The 18,701-nt window shown below is 52.3% G+C and overlaps 1 protein-coding gene across 7 annotated transcripts in view; it reads right to left on the bottom strand.

Moving 5' to 3' along the window:
* The window catches only part of GRAMD1B (GRAM domain containing 1B), a 187,999-nt gene that overhangs the window by 39,557 nt on the left and 129,741 nt on the right, over window positions 1–18,701 (bottom strand). For all 7 annotated transcript variants that reach the window (XM_061440645.1, XM_061440638.1, XM_061440639.1 and 4 more), the window contains 2 exons: window positions 9,380–9,590; window positions 2,652–2,672 (listed from right to left, as the gene is read on the bottom strand). In XM_061440645.1, the coding sequence (XP_061296629.1) occupies window positions 2,652–2,672; window positions 9,380–9,590 (232 nt within the window). The remainder of the gene's footprint in view (window positions 1–2,651; window positions 2,673–9,379; window positions 9,591–18,701) is intronic.

The following is an 18,701-nucleotide window of genomic DNA, read 5'->3' as shown; positions in this document are numbered from 1 at the left end:
AAGAAGAAAATGCAGGAGAGAGGCAGGTAGAGGGGGAGGCTGGGGCAGAGGGCAGGGATGCATTGGGTTGGCTTCCTCTCTTATCAGACCCAGGCCATGCCAACGGGCTGGAGACATTCTTGCAGCAGTCAGCAAGTCTGCGCTGACCCTCCCTGTCCTGGATCCGGCCAGGCACTTCTAACTGTCCCCAGGGCCGAGGACGACAAGGCCTTTGCTCATCCAAAGGACTTCCAGAGCCAATGATGGCGCCTCGGGCAGCAGAGCAGCCGGAGAGTCACCACCGGTGTCAGGGAGGGCTGAGGACAGAGCTGAGGAGGAGACACCCACCTCCTTCCTGAAGGTCCAAGTCTAGCCGCCTCGGGGCAACACAGAGGTGGCACAGGAGGACCAAGCAGATGCAGCAAAAAGAGAACCGGGTCAGAGCAACAGAGGCCCAGCAAGCACCTCCCAAGAAACCAGGAATGGAGCACTGGCGGGCAGTGCTGGGGAGAGGGTGTTGAAGGGAAGCTTCCTGGTGGAGCCTCGGCACGCAGGCACTGACACAGCACAGTGCTCTGCGGGGGACAGGGCCTGGCATGCCCGTGTGCATGGGCTCAGGAGGCTGAGCTCGGGCTCCAGTAGGGGAAGCCGCAGGACCTGGCTTCCTGATCGAGCCAGACCATTCGGCCTGGAAGCACAGCCACGCTCAGGCCGTGCCCGTGGATAAGCACGCTGGTACATCTGAGTGGGCTTTCCAGGTGGCTCAGTGGTGAAGAATCTGTCTGCCCAGCTCTGCCATCTCTCACTCATCTGCCAGCAGAACCCCCTGACCCCACAGGGCAGCTGGCCCACCTCCATCATCCAGCCCAGCGGCAGCACCTATTTCTAGCCTGTCACTCTGCTGAGGGCTCAGACACCAGGTCTTCTGAGCAGGGCTGAGGGAGAGATTAGAGGTAAAAGGGTGGGAGGGAGGAAAATCCATTAGAATCAGAGAGAAAGAGACAGCCAGTTGGGATAATCAAGCCAGAAAGGAGTGGCAAGCGGAGGTGGAGAGACAAAAATGGGGGAGTCAGCCAGGAAAGGGGAGGGAAGGACTCCAGGGAAGGCAACATGAGAAAGAACGGAAAAGCCTGCTGGAAAGAAAAGAGAGGAGCAGGGGAGAGGGAGCGCAACAGGGACGAGGCCCTGTGTGTCCAAATCCGGTCGTTTTAACAGACTCGTGGGTCTGCAGCCACGTGTTTCCTGGTCCTCTGTGAGGCACTAATTTTACAATAGCCCCTCACCCCCACCCCGGGTGGTGGAAGATTCTGTGAGGGAAAGGATGCTGGAGGTCCCACCACTCCCAGGAAAGCATTCTCCAGCCTCACCTCCTCCCACAGACAGCAAGCTCCTCTCTCCCCTGGGATGTCAGCCCTAAGCCACGGGGTGGCTTTGAGCCCAGGCGAAGACCACAGTTGGCCCAGGGGGCTGAGGGGCTGCAGCCCCAGGCAGGCTTCTCCTCCAGGCGGGCCATCTCAGCCCTCAACTCCCCTCCCACCCGCGCAGCCCGCCAACCTCCTCGTCTGTGCCATTGTGATGTCAAGGCGGGGATCCAACAGTCCTATCTCAGGGCCAGTCCCCTGAGCAGCAGTGGGTCGGAAGCTATAGGGCTGACTGCTGGCTGCTTGATTCTGGGGGAACTGCTGAACCGTGTGGGAAAACACTCCCCCGCCTCCACACCCCCACACACAGTGACTCTGACAGGAGCGTCTACATGAAACCCAAGCCTCTCCCTTCCTCCCCTGCACCAAAGCATCCTCCAAGTCTGTCTCTCAGCCGCCCGCTCCCACACTGTCCCCAGGTCCACCATGCAACCGGCCCTGGTATCAGGGGAGCAGGGAAGATGCATCCACAGGACCAGGGAAGCTCGGGGAAGAGCAGGCTCCGGGATGGAAGACAGTGGCTGGAGACCAGTTGGTGGCTGTGAACTGCCCGTCCATCCACAGGGCAGGAGGGTGGAGTAGGACGGGGCAGGAGGCTGAGACTTCAGTCTGTGGCTCTTCAGGGGAGAGTTAGAGACCCAGAGGATGTGGCCTCTGCAGGGGCTGCTTGCTCCATAATTGGCCTCCCAGTAGGAGCTCCCGGCTGGAGCGCCCCCAGGGACGGGGGATGTGTTCTGGGTGGAGCATGCCAGGGTTGACTGAGGAGACCCTGGGGCAGAAGTCACATTCTGTTACATAAGCCAGCCTCTGCTAAATGAAAAGGTTTCTGGCTGCTTGTTTTTTCCTCCAAATGTCTTGGTAAAAGGAGGAAAACTTGGCCTTAAGATCAGGCCCCAGGATGGTGGTCCCCGTCCCAAGTTCTGTCTGCGCTCTGGGGGGGCCTCCCCAGCCTGGTCTCCTCCATCAGGGCTGGAGGGTGTCCAGGATCCGGGGGTTCGGGTGGGGGTTCGGGGAGACAGTCCATCCCTGCGTGGTCTCCGGGAATTGCACACCCTCCCTCACCAGCAGTCCTGCCTCGCTACAGAAGGTAACTGTGGTCTGGTTTTTGAGGGAGGGGTCTGGTCAGGGGCAAAGCCCACTGTTCTAGGCTCCAAGCCCACAGGGAGACCACAGTGCGCCCCCACGACTCCATCCCCTAAGCACAGCCATCCCCACCCACGCGCCCAACAAGAAGAGAAAAGGGATACTTACATTATACCAGCTCTGGCTTTTCTGAAAGAACAAAGTAAAAGAGAAACAAAGTTAGTGGGGGGAGAGGTGGCAGGAGCGGCCAGAGTGCTCCTGGCTCCAGGGGGAAGTTACACAGACAGCGGAGGGCGGGCGGGGAGGAGGAATCCCAAGGCAGCTCAAGGCCCCCTGTGTTGTTGCTCGTGGCGGGGGGAGGGTCCTCCTTTCTCAAGACAGCTCCCGAAAGGAGGCCCGGGGAGCAGTCCATGCTGGAAGCCCCCGTGGCTGGGGTGGCAGGCAGCGCAGCACCAGCGAGAGCTTGACTGGGAGGGAGTCGACCCCATCACAAGGCTCCTCTGATGGGGGTGGGGTGGGGGGGAGGGATGCGCTGCAGGCATCCGAGACCCAGTCCCCAATGGTCCCTGATCAGAAGCAAAGTACCCATGGAGACTAACACAGCCGTCTGCTGCATGTCAGCCCCTAGGAAAGGCTGGGTGGAACCTCTGGGGTCGGGGATCCAAGGGATCGCTAGAAACTTCCTTCCAACTGGGCAAATTCCTCCTTCCACCCAACTGGCTGATCCGCAAAGAGATAATGGCCAAGAAGTGGTTGGGGCTCTGCCTTGGGAGGACAGGTGGAGCACGTAATTGCTAAAGGTCCTTCCTGACTTTGTGAGGCTCTAAGTCAATACCAACACAGCGGGTCCGACCCAACTCCACCATGAAGGTGCCCTCCATTCCCAGCCCTGCTAGAAAGGCTGCTCATTTTCACGGGAATGGGAAGTTTCTTAGGGAAAGAGGAGGGATGAGTAAGATTGTGCTTGGTCCATCTTCCATCTCACAGGCCAGGAGTCCCTCGTACACGGCCCACTTGAAGACAGACAGACAGGCAGACAGAGATAAACAAACACACACCTGTCTAGGCCTCTGCCTCGAGGGGCTGATCTGGCAGGTTCAGCTTGGGTAGACTGGAGTATTTTCAGTTTTAGAAACTTTGCCAAGGGTGTGGTTCTGGAGGAGAATGGCTGGGTGCAAGGAAGCTTTGCCTGCAGGTCCACATCTTAACTACACACACATCTCATTTGATTGCACTTTGAAGATATTGCTTTTTTTTAACAAATTGAAGGTGTGTGGCAGTCCCATGTCAAGCAAGTCTATTGATGTCATTTTGCCTACAGCATTACATTTTAATTAACATTTTATTAATTATAATTTAATTAAACATACACTGCTATTTTAAACAGAATGCTATTGTATACTCGACAGGATGAGGCACAGGGTAGACATAACTTTTATACGCACTGGTAAATGAGAAAAGCCACATGACTTGCTGGACTGTAACCTTTGCTTCACTGTGGTGGGCCCTCCAAGGTAGGGCTGTGCATGCAGAGGTGTGGAAGCTGGGTGCAGTTAGCAACCTTTATCCCATCCACCTCGTCCTACGGGGTCTGACTCATAAGGGAAGGAGGAGGCAGTCCGTCCCAGGAGGCCTGCTGTCTGGTGGAGCCCGGGGGGTGAGTGTGACTGCAGAGATGAAGCCTGGTCATGCCATCACTCCCTCTGCCAGTGACCCCCATCCTGCCAGAACTCCGTAGAGCCCTTCACCTTCACTCTGAAGAGGAAGAATGTCAGCAGGGGAAGGACAGGCATTGTGGGGGTGCTGCCTCTATCTGCTCATCTCCACACCCTAGCTCACTGGCCAGGGGGCAGACGGCAGGGCAGGATCTCAACCCTCTTCTCTCTGCAGGATGCTCTCCGTAGTCATCTTCCAACAAAAGCTGTCCCCATGGCCCCATCTGGGAGTCACATATTCCCACTACAGCCTTGTCTTCTCCTCCAACCCAAGTCCAAATGTTCAAAACCAATGATTCCATCAAGAAGGGAGTTATTACCACAAGAGAACTGGGGACTGAAAATTAGCCTCTAGTCATCCTGGAGGAGAGAGGATGGGGCAAAGAGGCTGTGTCAGACTTTACCTGCACCTTGTTGTGGTCTGGTTGCTAAGTCATGGCCAACTCTTTGTGACCCCATGGACTGTAGCCCACCAGGCTCCTCTGTCCATGGGATCTTCCAGGCAAGAATACTGGAGTGGGTTTCCATTTCCTTCTCCAGGGGATTTTCCAGACCCAGGGATTGAACCCACGTCTTCTGCACGGGAGGTGGATTCTTTACCACTGAGCCACCAGGGAACCCCTACCTGCATCTTAGGGCACCGAAATTCCTGGGTCCTGATTCTGAGCTCACAGGGCATGAAGCTGTGCAGGGATACATGAGAATGCCTCTCAACAGTGGAAAGGCACATTCTAGGAGCCACTGGCCTCAACTGCCCGCAGTGTGCCTGCGTTTCACCAAACCAACCCTTCTGAATCTGTCTAGAACAAGGAGATTCAGGACAACTGAGAGCCTGCACCAGGGAAGCCGGGCCCCTCTCTTGTCTCGCTGGGTGGCTCCTCTGTATGTTACCTGCTTGTGTAAATTGGGGATAAGAATATGGGTTTGCAGGTACTGCCATGTCGGATACACAGAGCAAGGACTTTTGTCCCTCTGTCTAAGACTCTGCCTCCATCTACTGCTCTCTGGGCAGCTGGTTACCCATCACCACTGAGGGTGTCCACCCCTCTGGCCAAATCCACAGCAGCCCCTGGGAAGAGCCATGTGAGTGTGAGTCCCTGAACTCCAATCAGCCTTGCAAGAGCAAGTTCAATCCCCACGGCTCTGCTTTTGAGGACCGAGTTCTAAAGGAGCTGCTGGGCCAGGAGGGCCTGACTCACAGGGCAGAGAGGCCAGGCCCAGTGGACCTGGAGAGTGCCCCCTGGCACCCGTGAGGTCACTGGCCAGCAGGTTCTCAGCCCCCTCTGTCCTCCTGTGCAGAGAGGGCTGGGGGTGGGGGAAGAACAGAATGAAGGAGTGGGCAAGGGCTTTCTAACAGGTTACGTATTAGTGGATTTAGCCAGGAGGGGAGGAGGGGACATCAGGAAAACTGCCCAAAGACAGCTGCTAGGTGAGGGCTGAGCTGAGCAGGCTTCTATGCTTTTCCTAGAAGTCTGCAGAGCAAGCCCCTGGGGGACCCCAAGGTCCCTGGAAACAGCAACTTTCTTACACATCTCCCCAGTGCAAAGGCCCAGGAGTCTGGAGATGGGATGGGGGCAGGGGAGGGACAGAGGAGCGCTACAGTTCTAGGAGTAGGGAGCAAAGAACAGTTTCTTACTTTGATCAGGTAAAGTCTGTCGTACTGGAAAGGAAACCACAAAAATTAGGATCGAAAAACAGGGCGAGGGTCAAAAGGTTAAAGGCACACCAGAGCTACAGAGCCCGTGACACTGCACACCCAGCGCAGGGAGCCACAATGCGGGGCCAGGCAGGGACCAGCCTGGGTCCTACCAGACAGCTCAGTACCCAGTTCAGGAGCTGGTGGGGCAGGCAACGGCTGCGGGGCTCCCCCTGGTGGCCGCAGGCCAGCACTACAGAGCAGAAGCTGGGAGGTGGCACCAACTAAGGGGTCCTGGAACAGAACTGGGCCTTGATGTCCAGCCCTGGGCTCTGGGCAGGGCTGCCCCAGCCAGGGTCAGCTGCACCAGGATAGCTACAGAGTCACAGGAGCAAGACCTCCCTGGCTACCTAGTCCAACTCCAACGTATTACACAAGGAAATGGGGGTGCGGAGAAGAGGAGACAGACAGTGAGTGAGGTCTGGCTCCAGGGAAAAGTGGGGGCACTCTCCAGTCCGTCTGAAGAGTATATGAGGTCATCTCCCCTAAAAGGTGCAGGTGACACAGGGAGAGAGGTGGCCTGGCTGTGAGAACAGTGACGATAGCTCTAGCGGCCAGACCCCTCCCTGTGGGTACATGGGGTCAACCTGAAAAAATGCTCCATGGGGGATGGGGTGTTCCCACCACAAGACCCTCCTCCTCTCTTTCTCTCCCCCTTGTAGCTTTCCCTCGCTCTCTGCTCCAGGCACTGACCTTGCAGAACCTGATTTCTATACTGGTCCTCAGGTGTCATCTTCGAAGTCTGTCCCAGACCGACCACGGCCGCAACCACGTCTCCCTGGGGTGGCACGGTACCCTCCCCGCACAACTCAGTCCTTGTTAACTGCTGGGGTGTCGGTGATGAATGGGGTGGGGAGGCGGGGAGCTCGTTCCTTCCCTCTTCAGCTCCTCAGCAGGAAAGGGGCAGAGATGCACTCTGGGTTTACACTCAGGTCCCGGTCCCTTCTGAGGCCCCCTTGTGCCCCTCCACAATCCTACTGGGAGTTCTAGCCCAGCTCTGGGCACCAGCTCCCTGCCTCAGACATGAGCTCTCCCCTGCCTTTGAATTCACGGAGCATCCCAACTACTCCTGTGGTCCTTAAGGTCAGGTTTGGTTTGTGGATAATCTGGGAACAGACAATGTGGATAATCTGTGTTTCTTATCTCTCTTTCCAGACTGGACGCTGCCTGGGGGTGAGAATCTGGTCTTCATATTCCTTTCTTACAGAAGATCTACTACTTACAAGTTTTAAAACCCCCCATTATTGGATGCTCCTTTCAACCTCATCACCTGACCAAAAGAGGCACTCTGTGAGTGCTATTGACCATAAGTAAGTGTTCTGCTCGCTGAGTGCCTTGGCACAGGGGTAAGAGGGTGAGGAAGCTCGAGGCTTGACCTTAGGATGGCAAAGGTACACGCCCTGTGGGCAGAGGCAGAGGAACAATAACCAGACACCTTGTCCAGCAGCATCTGCCCTCTCCCCAGCCAACGGACTGAGGCACTCTGGAGGGGTGGACAGAGGTCATCTCCAGACCCCGTCCGTCCCACAGCCCTGCACCGTTAAGTCCCAAACCCACAGCAGACTCCTGGGGGCCTGCTCAGTACAGGCACAGTTTCCTCCTCCTGCCCACAGCCAGCAGCCGTCATTCAAAATCCTTAGAGCTAAGATGAGCTTTTACCCTCAAGGTCACAGACTGCAGGATTAGCCCTGTAACCTCTCGTTCACCCCTCAGGAAGCGGAACAGCTGTTTATCCTGCTGCTCCCCAAAACAGAGGCTTGAGACTATGATTAAGTTCACCTCTCAGCTCTCTTTTCTCTAGGCTGTAGCCACCCGCTTCCCCTGTGGGTATCATTTCCTGAGCCCCGCTGTTCTGAAACACCTACTATTCATCCTCCACTCCCTCTAAGTTCTCCTTAGGCTTCTCAAATCCTGGGGTCCCGGGTAGACTCTTGGCACAGGCTCCCTGACCTGATCATATCTATGCAGGGCCTGGTAGGGGCTGTCTATGTCCATGACCTTCCAGTGTTGGCACCATGCCCTCTGGGAAAAACGTTCCCCTCTGATCACGAGCCAGGATCCTAAGAACACCACGAGCCGCAGGCTGGACGGTGGATGGAAGCAGTGAGGAGCGCTCAGGCTGAGCAAGCAGAAGGAAGGAGTGGCTAAGGTGAGCTCCTAGGGTTGCTCTACTGTATCAGGGAACTCACGTAGGAGAATCTGTGAGCTTCAATCAACTCACCTGAGCAGCAGGCATCAGGTCCCACTGCTCCACCAGATCCGGAGCCTCCCTTCCCCAAAGGAATGAAACTAAGCCCCGGCAGGACTCTGCTTCTCAACGGCACCATGTAAGGAGGGGACAGACTCCCTGCTGAGGCAGTGTTTGGGGAGCAGGCAGAGACGGGGTTAGGGGTGGGGTGGGGAGGACGGGGGCGGGTCTGTTCTCTGACTCCAGGTGCAGTGGGAATGGTCCCTTGGTGACCTCAGCCAGCCTGCCAGGGTCAGTGGGGCTGGCCCTTCTGGGAAAGGGACCAAGCAAGACACATGGGCCAAACTGGGCAGGGGGCGGAGGGTGGGGTGCGGAGCACTACAGACAATTCAACACCGGAGGGGAGACCGAAGACAGAGACAAAAGATGGCTTACTTTTGAGAGGCGCTTGTGAGACTAAGACCATGCATGCAAAGAAGGTATTTGGGGGATGGTGGGGAAGAAGAGGAAGAACAAGAAATCAAAAGACAAATTCAGCTGGGATGCCAGCTCCCGAGCCTCCCAGGGTCTCCCCACCTCCCCAGGGACTGTGAGTCAAGAGGGAAAGAGAAGCTCCTCTAAGGAGCTTCAAGGCAGAGACACTGTCTGCCTCCCAAAGGACTAAAGGCGGGGGCGGACGACTCTTTGTGGAAGCATAAGCAGCCCAGGCCCTCTCAGGCAAACGGGGGCTCCGGTGGTAACAAGGACATACTTGGGAAGGGTGGACAGCCCTGTCGCCCTCTTCTTGGCCAGGTGGGTACCAGGTGGGTTATTACCGAAGGTAAGGCTGGGTGATGGCCAAGGCCAAGGTCAATACAGCATTCTGCAATGGTCCCTGAGGACTCCCTTCCCAGCACTGTATTTGTCCCGAATAATGTTCCCTTCCACACCAAATTTGGAAACGGTAGCAGTGCTGAAGAGATGACCTCCACCTAACCCCCAGAGCTCGCCTCCTCCAAATCTCAAGGCTTGTGAGCCTCCCTCGCCCCTAATGAGAGACGGTGGTCATTGTGGAATCCTTTTACTAGCTCCTGGGGCCTCTCTGAGGGCTAAGCTAAGAAGATCAAGATTTAATAGGGGTTCTCCCCTGCCTCCCACTCTCACCTCACAGAACAGAGGCTCTCTCTGGTACACTAGAGCTGGTCAATCACATCAGGTCCCTCCACGAAGGGGTTCTCTACCTCACTGTTCCCCCAACGCCAGCCTCCCTGCAGCCAGCTAATGAGCAAGGACAGAGTGGCCGGCGGGTCAGGCTCACCTTGGAGTTTTTGCCACCACTGCGGCCGGACTGTGAGGAGCAGCTGCGCTGCACGCCCTGCTCCGGAGTGGACGGCGACTTGTCCGAGGAGTGATCTGAGCCCTTCTCCACCATGGTGTCTCCGTCTACGTTCTGCGGGGTTGGTGAGCGAGACCGCTTCCGGAGGATGGGGGAGCAGGCTGGCGTGCTGCGGTTGGAGTTACTGGCAGTGCTGCAGGGGCAGACGGAGAGAGGGAGTGGGGTGACAGGGAGGGGCAGGAAAGACAAGCTGTCAGTAATTGAGGGCCAAAGACAGGTCCCAAGGAGCCAGCTCAGGGAGCCAGGGTTTGGGGCTGGGGAGAAATAGGGACGAAAGGGCCCAGCTATGGCCCACCTATGGACTGCACAGTAATACTGCTGCTGGCCAGGAGGGGGCGGTGGTGCCCACGTGAAATGGAAATAGCAGTAGGAAGGTAAGTAGGGCGAATAGACATTTAGAGATTCGTTCATCCAGCCATCCATCTGTCTGTCCATCCACCAAATTTTGTTAGGACCTACCCTCTCCCCCCATTATATGCCAAGAATTGTCTAGGGAAAACGGAATATAAGAGCTGAGAGACTCATTAGAGATCATTTATCAATATTATCAGCTCATTTTATACATGCTGCAAAATTCAGGTTCTACATTTTGCCTCACAGATATCTGCCCATAAAAAAATAACAAAAATAATCCCACTTTCCAAAGCATTTAAGGAATCATTTCACCAAGGTAGTAATGACAAGTGCCACAATTCCTATTTTTAAAATAAAGACCAGTACATGGCAAAGAGAACCAAGTGTCCTCTGATCACAGAGGGCTTAGAAATGAAATCTGGGTCTTCTGACTTGTAACTCGCCCACACGTCTATTCCCTTGCAAGCTATGTTATCTCTCAGAGAAGGCAATGGCACCCCATTCCAGTACTCTTGCTTGGAAAATCCCATGGACGGAGGAGCCTGTTAGGCTGCAATCCATGGGGTTGCTAAGAGTCGGACAGAACTGAGCGACTTCACTTTCACTTTCATGCATTGGAGAAGGAAATGGCAACCCACTCCACTGTTCTTGCCTGGAGAATCCCAGGAATGGGGGAGCCTGGTGGGCTGCCGTCTATGGGGTTGCACAGAGTCGGACACAACTGAAGTGACTTAGCAAGCATGTTATCTCCTGCTCCCCTTGCCCAGGGCAAAGGTAAACACAGCGGAAGTTCCCACATGCTATGTCCCCTCCCCCAAATTCATTTCCAACAACTACCTTATACACCCACCAAATCCCCTCATACCAAGGCTTGTGCACTTTATAAATATTTATCTTGTGTTCTTAAAGGACTAGAGGAGATGAAGGAAGGAAGTGGAGAGGAAAACTCGATGCAGCCAAGTTCTAACAGGTGTTTGCTTTGCTCTGAGAAAATGGGGAAAGGAAAGGTTATGTAGGAAAGAGATGGAAAACACACAGGAGACAGGAAGGCCAAAGAAGCACAAGGGGAGGGGCTGAGAAGTGGGCAGTCAGGGCAGCGTCAGACTTTGGGCACTGCCAGATCCAAGGCCATCGGGGCCCCAGGAAACACTCTGGGCCCTCCCTAAGCGAGTGGAGTGCAGGCTGGGGAACTCTGCCATTTGCATGAAGATCCAGCTGCAACCTCAGATGGCCCACTGGACCCATTTGCAATGAAAACCATCCCCTTTGGGCAGAACCTTCCACCTGGGGATCCTCGGCAGGGAGGACAGGAGGGGAGCCCCAAAGCCCCAGCCAGCAAGTGTGGGAGGAGGGCAGCAGTGGGACAAGGGTGAGCCTTTGACTCCTGGAAGGAAGCTGATGCAGAGCAGAAACAAAAGGGAAAAACGAACCGCGAGAGGATGTGTGGAGACACTTGTGGCCAATGCTGTGCTTTACCCCAAACAGAATTTGAAACTCGTTACAGTACCAACAACAACTAGGATTTACAACAAGCGGCTCTTCCAGGTCTCACCACATTGCCAACATCCTTACCCTCTGCTTCTAAACTCATTCACTACGACAAAACCTGGAGAAAGGAAATTACGTTCCTTTCCTTCAGCTGGAAAAGCGGAACATTAAAACGGTGGCAAGTGGATTCTTGGACCCATCCAAAGAGCGGACTCAGGTGCTCATCTCCCTGGGGCAGCCCCCTTTCTTTCAAGCCAATTTCAACCCATGGCCAAGTACTCCAGGGCTGACACCATCTCCTAAGACTGCTCTGCTGGAACAACAGTCAGGAATTCTGCCCCTAACCTCACCCAGTGTGCTCAGAGAAGGACTAACTAGAGAGTGGATGATACCTTGCACAAGCCCATCTCAGACATATGATCCCACAGGTGGGCTCCCGTCTTTTTCTGAGATAAGACATCCTCACACACGGTCATTCCAGCCTTGGGAATAGAAAGGAGGTCCCTTTATCCTTCCTCAAACTCTGCATCCCTGCTGATAAGTGGCTGTTGAGATTCCAGCAAGGGGTGGGCAAAAAATCCCAACCTGGAGGAAACGTACCCAACTATCTAAAACCTCCTGCCTCTCAGGCACCCAGGATGGACATGTCCATGAGATATCCTCCACCCTTAGTGATCCCATGTCAGCTGACCCTCCACGTCACCCAAAGACACTGCTTTCAACATGTCAATCAACAATTTACACGCTCATGTGCCACTTCCATCTCTGTGCTTATAAGGCTGTTGATCATTTGCGTTGCTCTTGAAAATCTCTCCCCTTCTTCCTGATGACACACACCTCTCCTATTCCTCTTCCTGTCTCAGCAATTAGTTCCACTCTCACCTTTCTGCCTATAATTCAGTTCCTCTCCAAAGGTGGGCTCTTCACCGCCCAAGCCATTTCCTGTTTTCTGTGACTTCAACTATGCCTGGAATCAAAGGACTCCTCTACCTGCTTCTGACCCAAATCACATCTGTTAGCTTCAGCCCAACAACCTGCTGCCAACAGGACAGCTCCTCTAAACGGGTATCTCACGAGCACCTCGGATTCAGAGCCGGGCAGGTGGTCTCTCCTCCCAAGCCTCCTCCCACTACGGCCCGTCCTCAGTGGCACCACCACTTCCTAGTCTCTCAGGCTGCAAATTCACCACTTCCATGTCCCCCCACAAAAGGTGAGTCACTGAATCCCATCAATTCCATTTCCTTAAAGTTCTGGAATGCATCCTTTCCTTCTTTTCCCAGGGTCCTAGTTCAAGTTCTCAATGCTTCTGCCCTAGAGTTTTCTAAGAACCTTCTGAGTGGTTTTCTCCTCGCCTTCCCTCTTTTGTGACCATTCATATCTTTGTCCTTTTTAAAAGTCTTCCTAAATAAAAGCTTGATACTACCTATCTGCCCTCTTACTGACATTCATATTAAAGTCTCAAATCCTCAGAATGGAATTCAAAGTTCTCTACCAAAAATCCTTTGACAGTTACCTAGACCTCAATACTTTCTCTCTGTACTCACTTAAAGAGTCCCCACTGGACTTCCCTGCTGGTCCAGTGGCTAAGAATCCACCTGCCAATGCAGGGGACGTGGATTTGATCCCTGGGCTAGGAAGATTCCACATGCCTCAAGGTCACTAAGCCCAAGAGCCGCAACTATTGAAACCTGAGCACCTAGAGCCCGTGCTCCGCACCAAGAGAAGCCACAGCAATGAGAAGCCCGCACGTCACAACAGAGAGAAGCCCCTGCTCAGTGCAACTAGAGAAAGCCTGAGTGCAGCAACGAAGACCCAGTGCAGCCAGAAAAAAACAAGAGTTCCTATCTTCCAGGCCTGCTTATCTCCCCATAGTTTTCTTAGCATGCATCCTCTTTCTGACTCCCCCACTGTTCACCACTTGTGCAGGAAACACTCTCCCTTCACATCTACCCAATGGAGTCTCATTCATCCTTTAGGACCCAATTCAACCCCACCTTCTCCAAAAGGCTTTTCTAAATCTTCACCAATGAACTGACCAAAGCACTGATCACACTCTGCCTGGTGTTAAAGCGAAGAGCTGCCACTCCTGGGGGCACGTGCCTCTGTACCTTCCTCATGGTTCACCAGGATGCTCTGTAAGTATTAACAGCATGAGCTCAGCTAACATCTGCACCGAGTCTCCTTCCGGGGCAGCTCTCCACACCACCCACGGCTTTAACAGCCCCCAGGATCACGACAGCTCCCGCATTTGTACCGCCAACCTGCTACTATGAACACAAATAGCTAAGTTCATGAACGTTTATGAGCTCCTGGCATAATGGCAAGCACTTATTAAGCATTATCTAATTTAATCTTTCAAACCACCCTGCCAAGTATTTAGGGGTGTTGCTAGTCCTACTTTTCAGGTGCTAAACTGAACAACTGACAGAGTAAGTAGTTTGCCCAGCGTCACACAGATGGGTAAGGGGCAGGAGAGGACTGATCAAATGTGGGCCTACTGATTACAGAGCCTGTGCTCAGAACCAAGCATTCAATAATGCTTGTTTGCTGAGTAAAGCGAATGTAGGATAGATCACAAGGACTGATGGTGAGCTGGGTGAATGGAAAGAAGAATCAACTTTCTGCCTCCAGGCTTCCATCCATTCCCTATGTTGCTGTCAAAATGAACTTTTTACAAAAAGTAAAGCTGTCATTTTTAGCCACCCTCCTCTCTCTGGTTTTCTACCGTTCTTGGAATAATGTGAACTTCAAACTACGGTCAGAAATTCCCCAACTATCACCTCCAAGTACCCTTGAGAGCTCCTGCTTGGCCGCTCCTCCCCGCACACGCTCTGCCTCAGCCATCGAAGCCTGTCCCCAGATCCCTCCCATACTCGTCCACCTGACACCAGACCTTCCCACACAACGCTCACACTCAAGACGAGCCCAAAAGCATTCTTATCCCCTACCCCACGCTCCTCCTCCACTCTGATCCCTCACTAAATGAGAAGAAAATGCTTGGAGCTACTAGAGCCCTAACTCAGCAAAACCACCACTAGATTTGCTGGACTGGAAGGACTGGTGCTGAAAGGACTCAAGCTCCAATACTCTGGCCACCTGACGTGAAGAGCCAACTGACTAATTTAAAAAGACCCTGATGCTGGGAAAGATTGAAGGCAGGAGGAGAAGGGGATGACAGAGAACAGGATGGTTGGCTGGCATCCTGACTCAGTGGACATGAGTTTGAGCAAGCTCTGGGAGATGGTGAAGGACAGGGAAGCCTGGTGTGCTGCAGTCCATGGGGTCACAACTGAGCGACTGAACAGCAACAACAAAACTCTTTTACTAAGCTTCCCCCCGCCCCCACTTTGGCCACCCTGTGCGGCTCGTAGGATCTTAGTTCCCTGACCAGAGATTGAACCCAGGCCCTTAGCAGGGAAACTGCTAAGTCCTGATCACTGGACTGCCAGGAAATTCCTTCTAAAACTCTTATTTTTTAAAAAAAGCTTTACTGGAGTATAGCTGCTTTAAAATGCGTTAGTTTCTGCTGTATAGCAAAGTGAAGCAGCTATACATTACACAATCCCCTCTTTTTATGGATTTCTTTCCTATTCAGGACACCACAGAGCATTCAGCAGAGTTCCCCCTGCTCTACAGTAGGTTCTCATTAGTTATCTATTTTATACATAGTATCAATAATGCATATCTGTCAATCCCAATTTATCCCACCCCCTTTCCCCCCTTGGTGTCAATGCATTTGTTCTCTATGTCCATGTCTCTGTTTCTGCTTTGTAAATAAGACCATCTATATCAATTTTTTCAGATCCCACATATATGCATTAATATACAATATTTGGTTTTCCCCCTAAAACTCTTTTAAAGGCACTCCATTCTACAGATTCAGCTGTCCTGCTGAACAAATAAAACCTATTCTGATGAATCTTATAATCTGTAATATTGTCTTTCCAACAAACTCCACGATTCGCCTTTAATCTGATTCGGCCATCCTTATTAACAATAGTAATACATTATATTTCAAAATCTGCAGGTTTTAAAGCTAAACATGACTGTAGATTTGCTGTAGAAAGAAAAGGAAGACAAGGATTGGAGGAGCTAGTGGACTAAGAACTCCCCTCGTAGATTTTAGAGTTAATATAACCAACTCTTAATTTCACGTAAGCAACCTGAGCAATAGAGGTTGTGTGCCTGGCCTAGGTGACAGAACTTCTTACCTGGGTCTTCTGTTCTACAAACATACACTGAGCACCTGGCATAATCCTAGGCGTTCAAGTTCAGGTTCACACTGGTGAGTGAGAAAGGATCTTTATACTTGGGACACTGCCATCAGGAAGAGCTAGACACATGTTCCTCTCATTTTAATAAAAGCAACAAGCAGTGTGACAGGAAAGAGGAAAGGCGTCTTAGACAGGGGTCCATAAACGCTGCCTTGAAGATATGGCCCTTGGGATTTAAGCTGGGTCCTGGAAAATGTGTCAGAGTGAGCCAGGTGAAGGGCATGGTAGCAGGAAGAGAAGGTTCCTGAAAAATCAAAATATGTAAATAAATAAGCCAAAACATCAGCAAGAACAAAGGTATGAAAGCCTAAAATATAAGAGAGCATGGAGTACATAGCACATTACAAGGAACTGTGTGCCTCTGAAGCATGACGTACGTAAGTGAGTACTTAGAAAAAGATTCTTGTCATCATTAGCTTTCCCCAATATTAGGTCAGCTGAGGCGACCTCCCCTAGTCACTTTTAACCCATTGCAAGGGGCCCAGAGGTCATTCACTCACTTCCCATCTCTCCTGTTTTAAAACCTCCAACAAGACAATGTTAACTCCTCTCCCGGTTACCTTGCTAACAAACAGTGCTTCCTAAAGTCTGACCACAGTCCCACATGCTACAGTTCGGTCCTGGCTTCCCACAGTTAGGTCTGCCTGAAGTCCCCAAGAAACAGGGGCCCAGGGAAAGAGGACCAAGGCCCTTGGCTTTCTGCGGCGACTTTCCTGGCTGCATCTCCCACCCCCACTGGAGACACGGGAGCCACAGCCCCCGTCCGCTTGGCATCCTGTTCCCATCCTCCCGCCCGGTGTGGTCGTGTTGGCCCGGGTAGACAGTGCCAGCAAGCCAGCTTCCTGATCAGCTACCCACACAGTCTCAGATCCCCGAGCAGAACAGGTCCGGTGCTCCTCACCTAGGTTAACTCATTTGCTTGCACTGAAGTCAACTGTTTCTACCCCAGAGATTTCAAGGTATGTACTGGCTGCCCTACCCCCAGCAGCTCCATCCGGGGTCTCTGGCCACAGAGCCTTCCAGCTCTGGCTCATCTCCAATCAGACCCCTCCTCCCCACCCCCAGATTCTTCATGTTCACTTTCTGGTTCCCCCTGGGCCCAGTTCTGCGAATACCTGGCTGATCAAACTTAACGGCTGTCACAGTTTCAATGTGCTGTACAGGCACATTGTATAGCATTAGAAGACTGCCCGATACATTCCAGGGCACCCTACTCTGATACAGCATCGGATTAGAAATTTAGAAAGCCAGTTTCAACTGAAACAGTTTGCTGAAGGCCTGCCTGGGCCCTGCAGGGTCAGGATTAATGCCAGTGTGTGGAGTCAGCAGGCTCAGGGTTGAGGCCCAGCTCTGCAACTTGCTGTACAAACCTGGCCCCTAAGCCTTATTTTCCTCATAGGACAAATGAAAAACATGGATACCTATCCCAGAGGACTGTTGTGTTAAATGAAATAACACAAGTGACACAGATCTTTAGTGTAGTGCCTGAGACATAATGAATGCTCAATAAATATTTCTGAGCTGATAGTATTAAGGTTTTTGTTCCTCTCTGTAAAAACTGGATTATTCTTGCCCTTTTCCCTCAGAGTGGTCTATGAACATGCTTTGAATGCTCCCAAATATTAATTCCCATCAAAGTGAAAGTGTTAGTTGCTCAATCGTGTCTGACTCTTTGTGACCCCATGGAGTGCAGCCCTCCAGGCTCCCCTGTCCATGGGATTCTTCAGACAAGAATACTGGAGTAGGTAGCCATTCCCTTCTCCAGGGGATCTTCCTGACCCAGGGACTGAACCCAGGTTTTCTACATTGCAGGCAGATTCTTTACCGTCTGAGTCACCATGGAAGCCCTATTACTTCCTAGTGAAAATCGCTCAGTCACGCTAGATTATTTGCGACCCCATGGACTATATAGTCCATGGAATTGTCCAGGCCACAATACTGGAGTGGGTGGCCTTTCCCTTCTCCAAGGGATCTTCCTAAGTGGGAACCAAATCCAACTGGGATGCTTCCTTGAAGTGCAAAATCCCAACCGCACCCCACTCAATAAATGACAATTTCCAGGAAACCGTCTTGTGAATCTGCATTGAAAACAAGCACCATAGCTCATTCTGACGCACTCCAAAATTTGAGAACGAGTGTTCCCATGGACTAATCGTGTAAGTATCAAGGGATAAATCTGTTTATAACTCTCTTTAGTATATTAGCTGTTCAGTGTCTACTGGGTGGGTGGACTCGCTGGAACAGAAAATCAGCTGAGCTTGTCAGTTCAGTTCAGTCGCTCAGTTGTGTCCGACTCTTGGCGACCCCATGAATCGCAGCACGCCAGGCCTCCCTGTCCATCACCAACTCCCGGAGTTCACCCAGACTCACGTCCATCGGGTCAGTGATGCCATCCAGCCATCTCATCCTCTGTCATCCCCTTCTCCTCCTACCACCAATCCCTCCCAGCATCAGTCTTTTCCAATGAGTCAACTCTTCGCATGAGGTGGTCAAAGTACTGGAGTTTCGGCTTTAGCATCACTCCTTCCAAAGAAATCCCAGGGCTGATCTCCTTCAGAATGGACTGGTTGGATCTCCTTGCAGTCCAAGGGACTCTCAAGAGTCTTCTCCAACACCACAGTTCAAAAGCATCAATTCTTCAGTGCTCAGCTTTCTTCACAGTCTAACTCTCACATCCATACCTGACCACTGGAAAAACCATAGCCTTGACTAGACGGACCTTTGTTCGCAAAGTAATGTCTCTGCTTTTGAATATGCTATCTAGGTTGGTCATAACTTTCCTTCCAAGGAGTAAGCATCTTTTAATTTCATGGCTGCAGTCACCATCTGCAGTGATTTTGGAGCCCCCCAAAATAAAGTCTGACACTGTTTCCACTGTTTCACTCATTTCCCATGAAGTGATGGGACCAGATGCCATGATCTTCGTTTTCTAAGTGTTGAGCTTTAAGCCAACATTTTCACTCTCCACTTTCACTTTCATCAAGAGGCTTTTGAGTTCCTCTTCACTTTCTGCCATAAGGGTGGTGTCATCTGCATATCTGAGGTTATTGATATTTCTCCCGGCAATCTTGATTCCAACTTGTGTTTCTTCTAGTCCAGCGTTTCTCATGATGTACTCTGCATAGAAG

This window comes from Bos javanicus, chromosome 15 (genome assembly GCF_032452875.1).
Source record: "Bos javanicus breed banteng chromosome 15, ARS-OSU_banteng_1.0, whole genome shotgun sequence".
NCBI classification, from domain to species: Eukaryota; Metazoa; Chordata; class Mammalia; order Artiodactyla; family Bovidae; genus Bos; species Bos javanicus.
The sequence above is the reverse complement of the archived record's forward strand: the minus strand, read 5'-3'. Positions and strand labels throughout refer to the sequence as shown.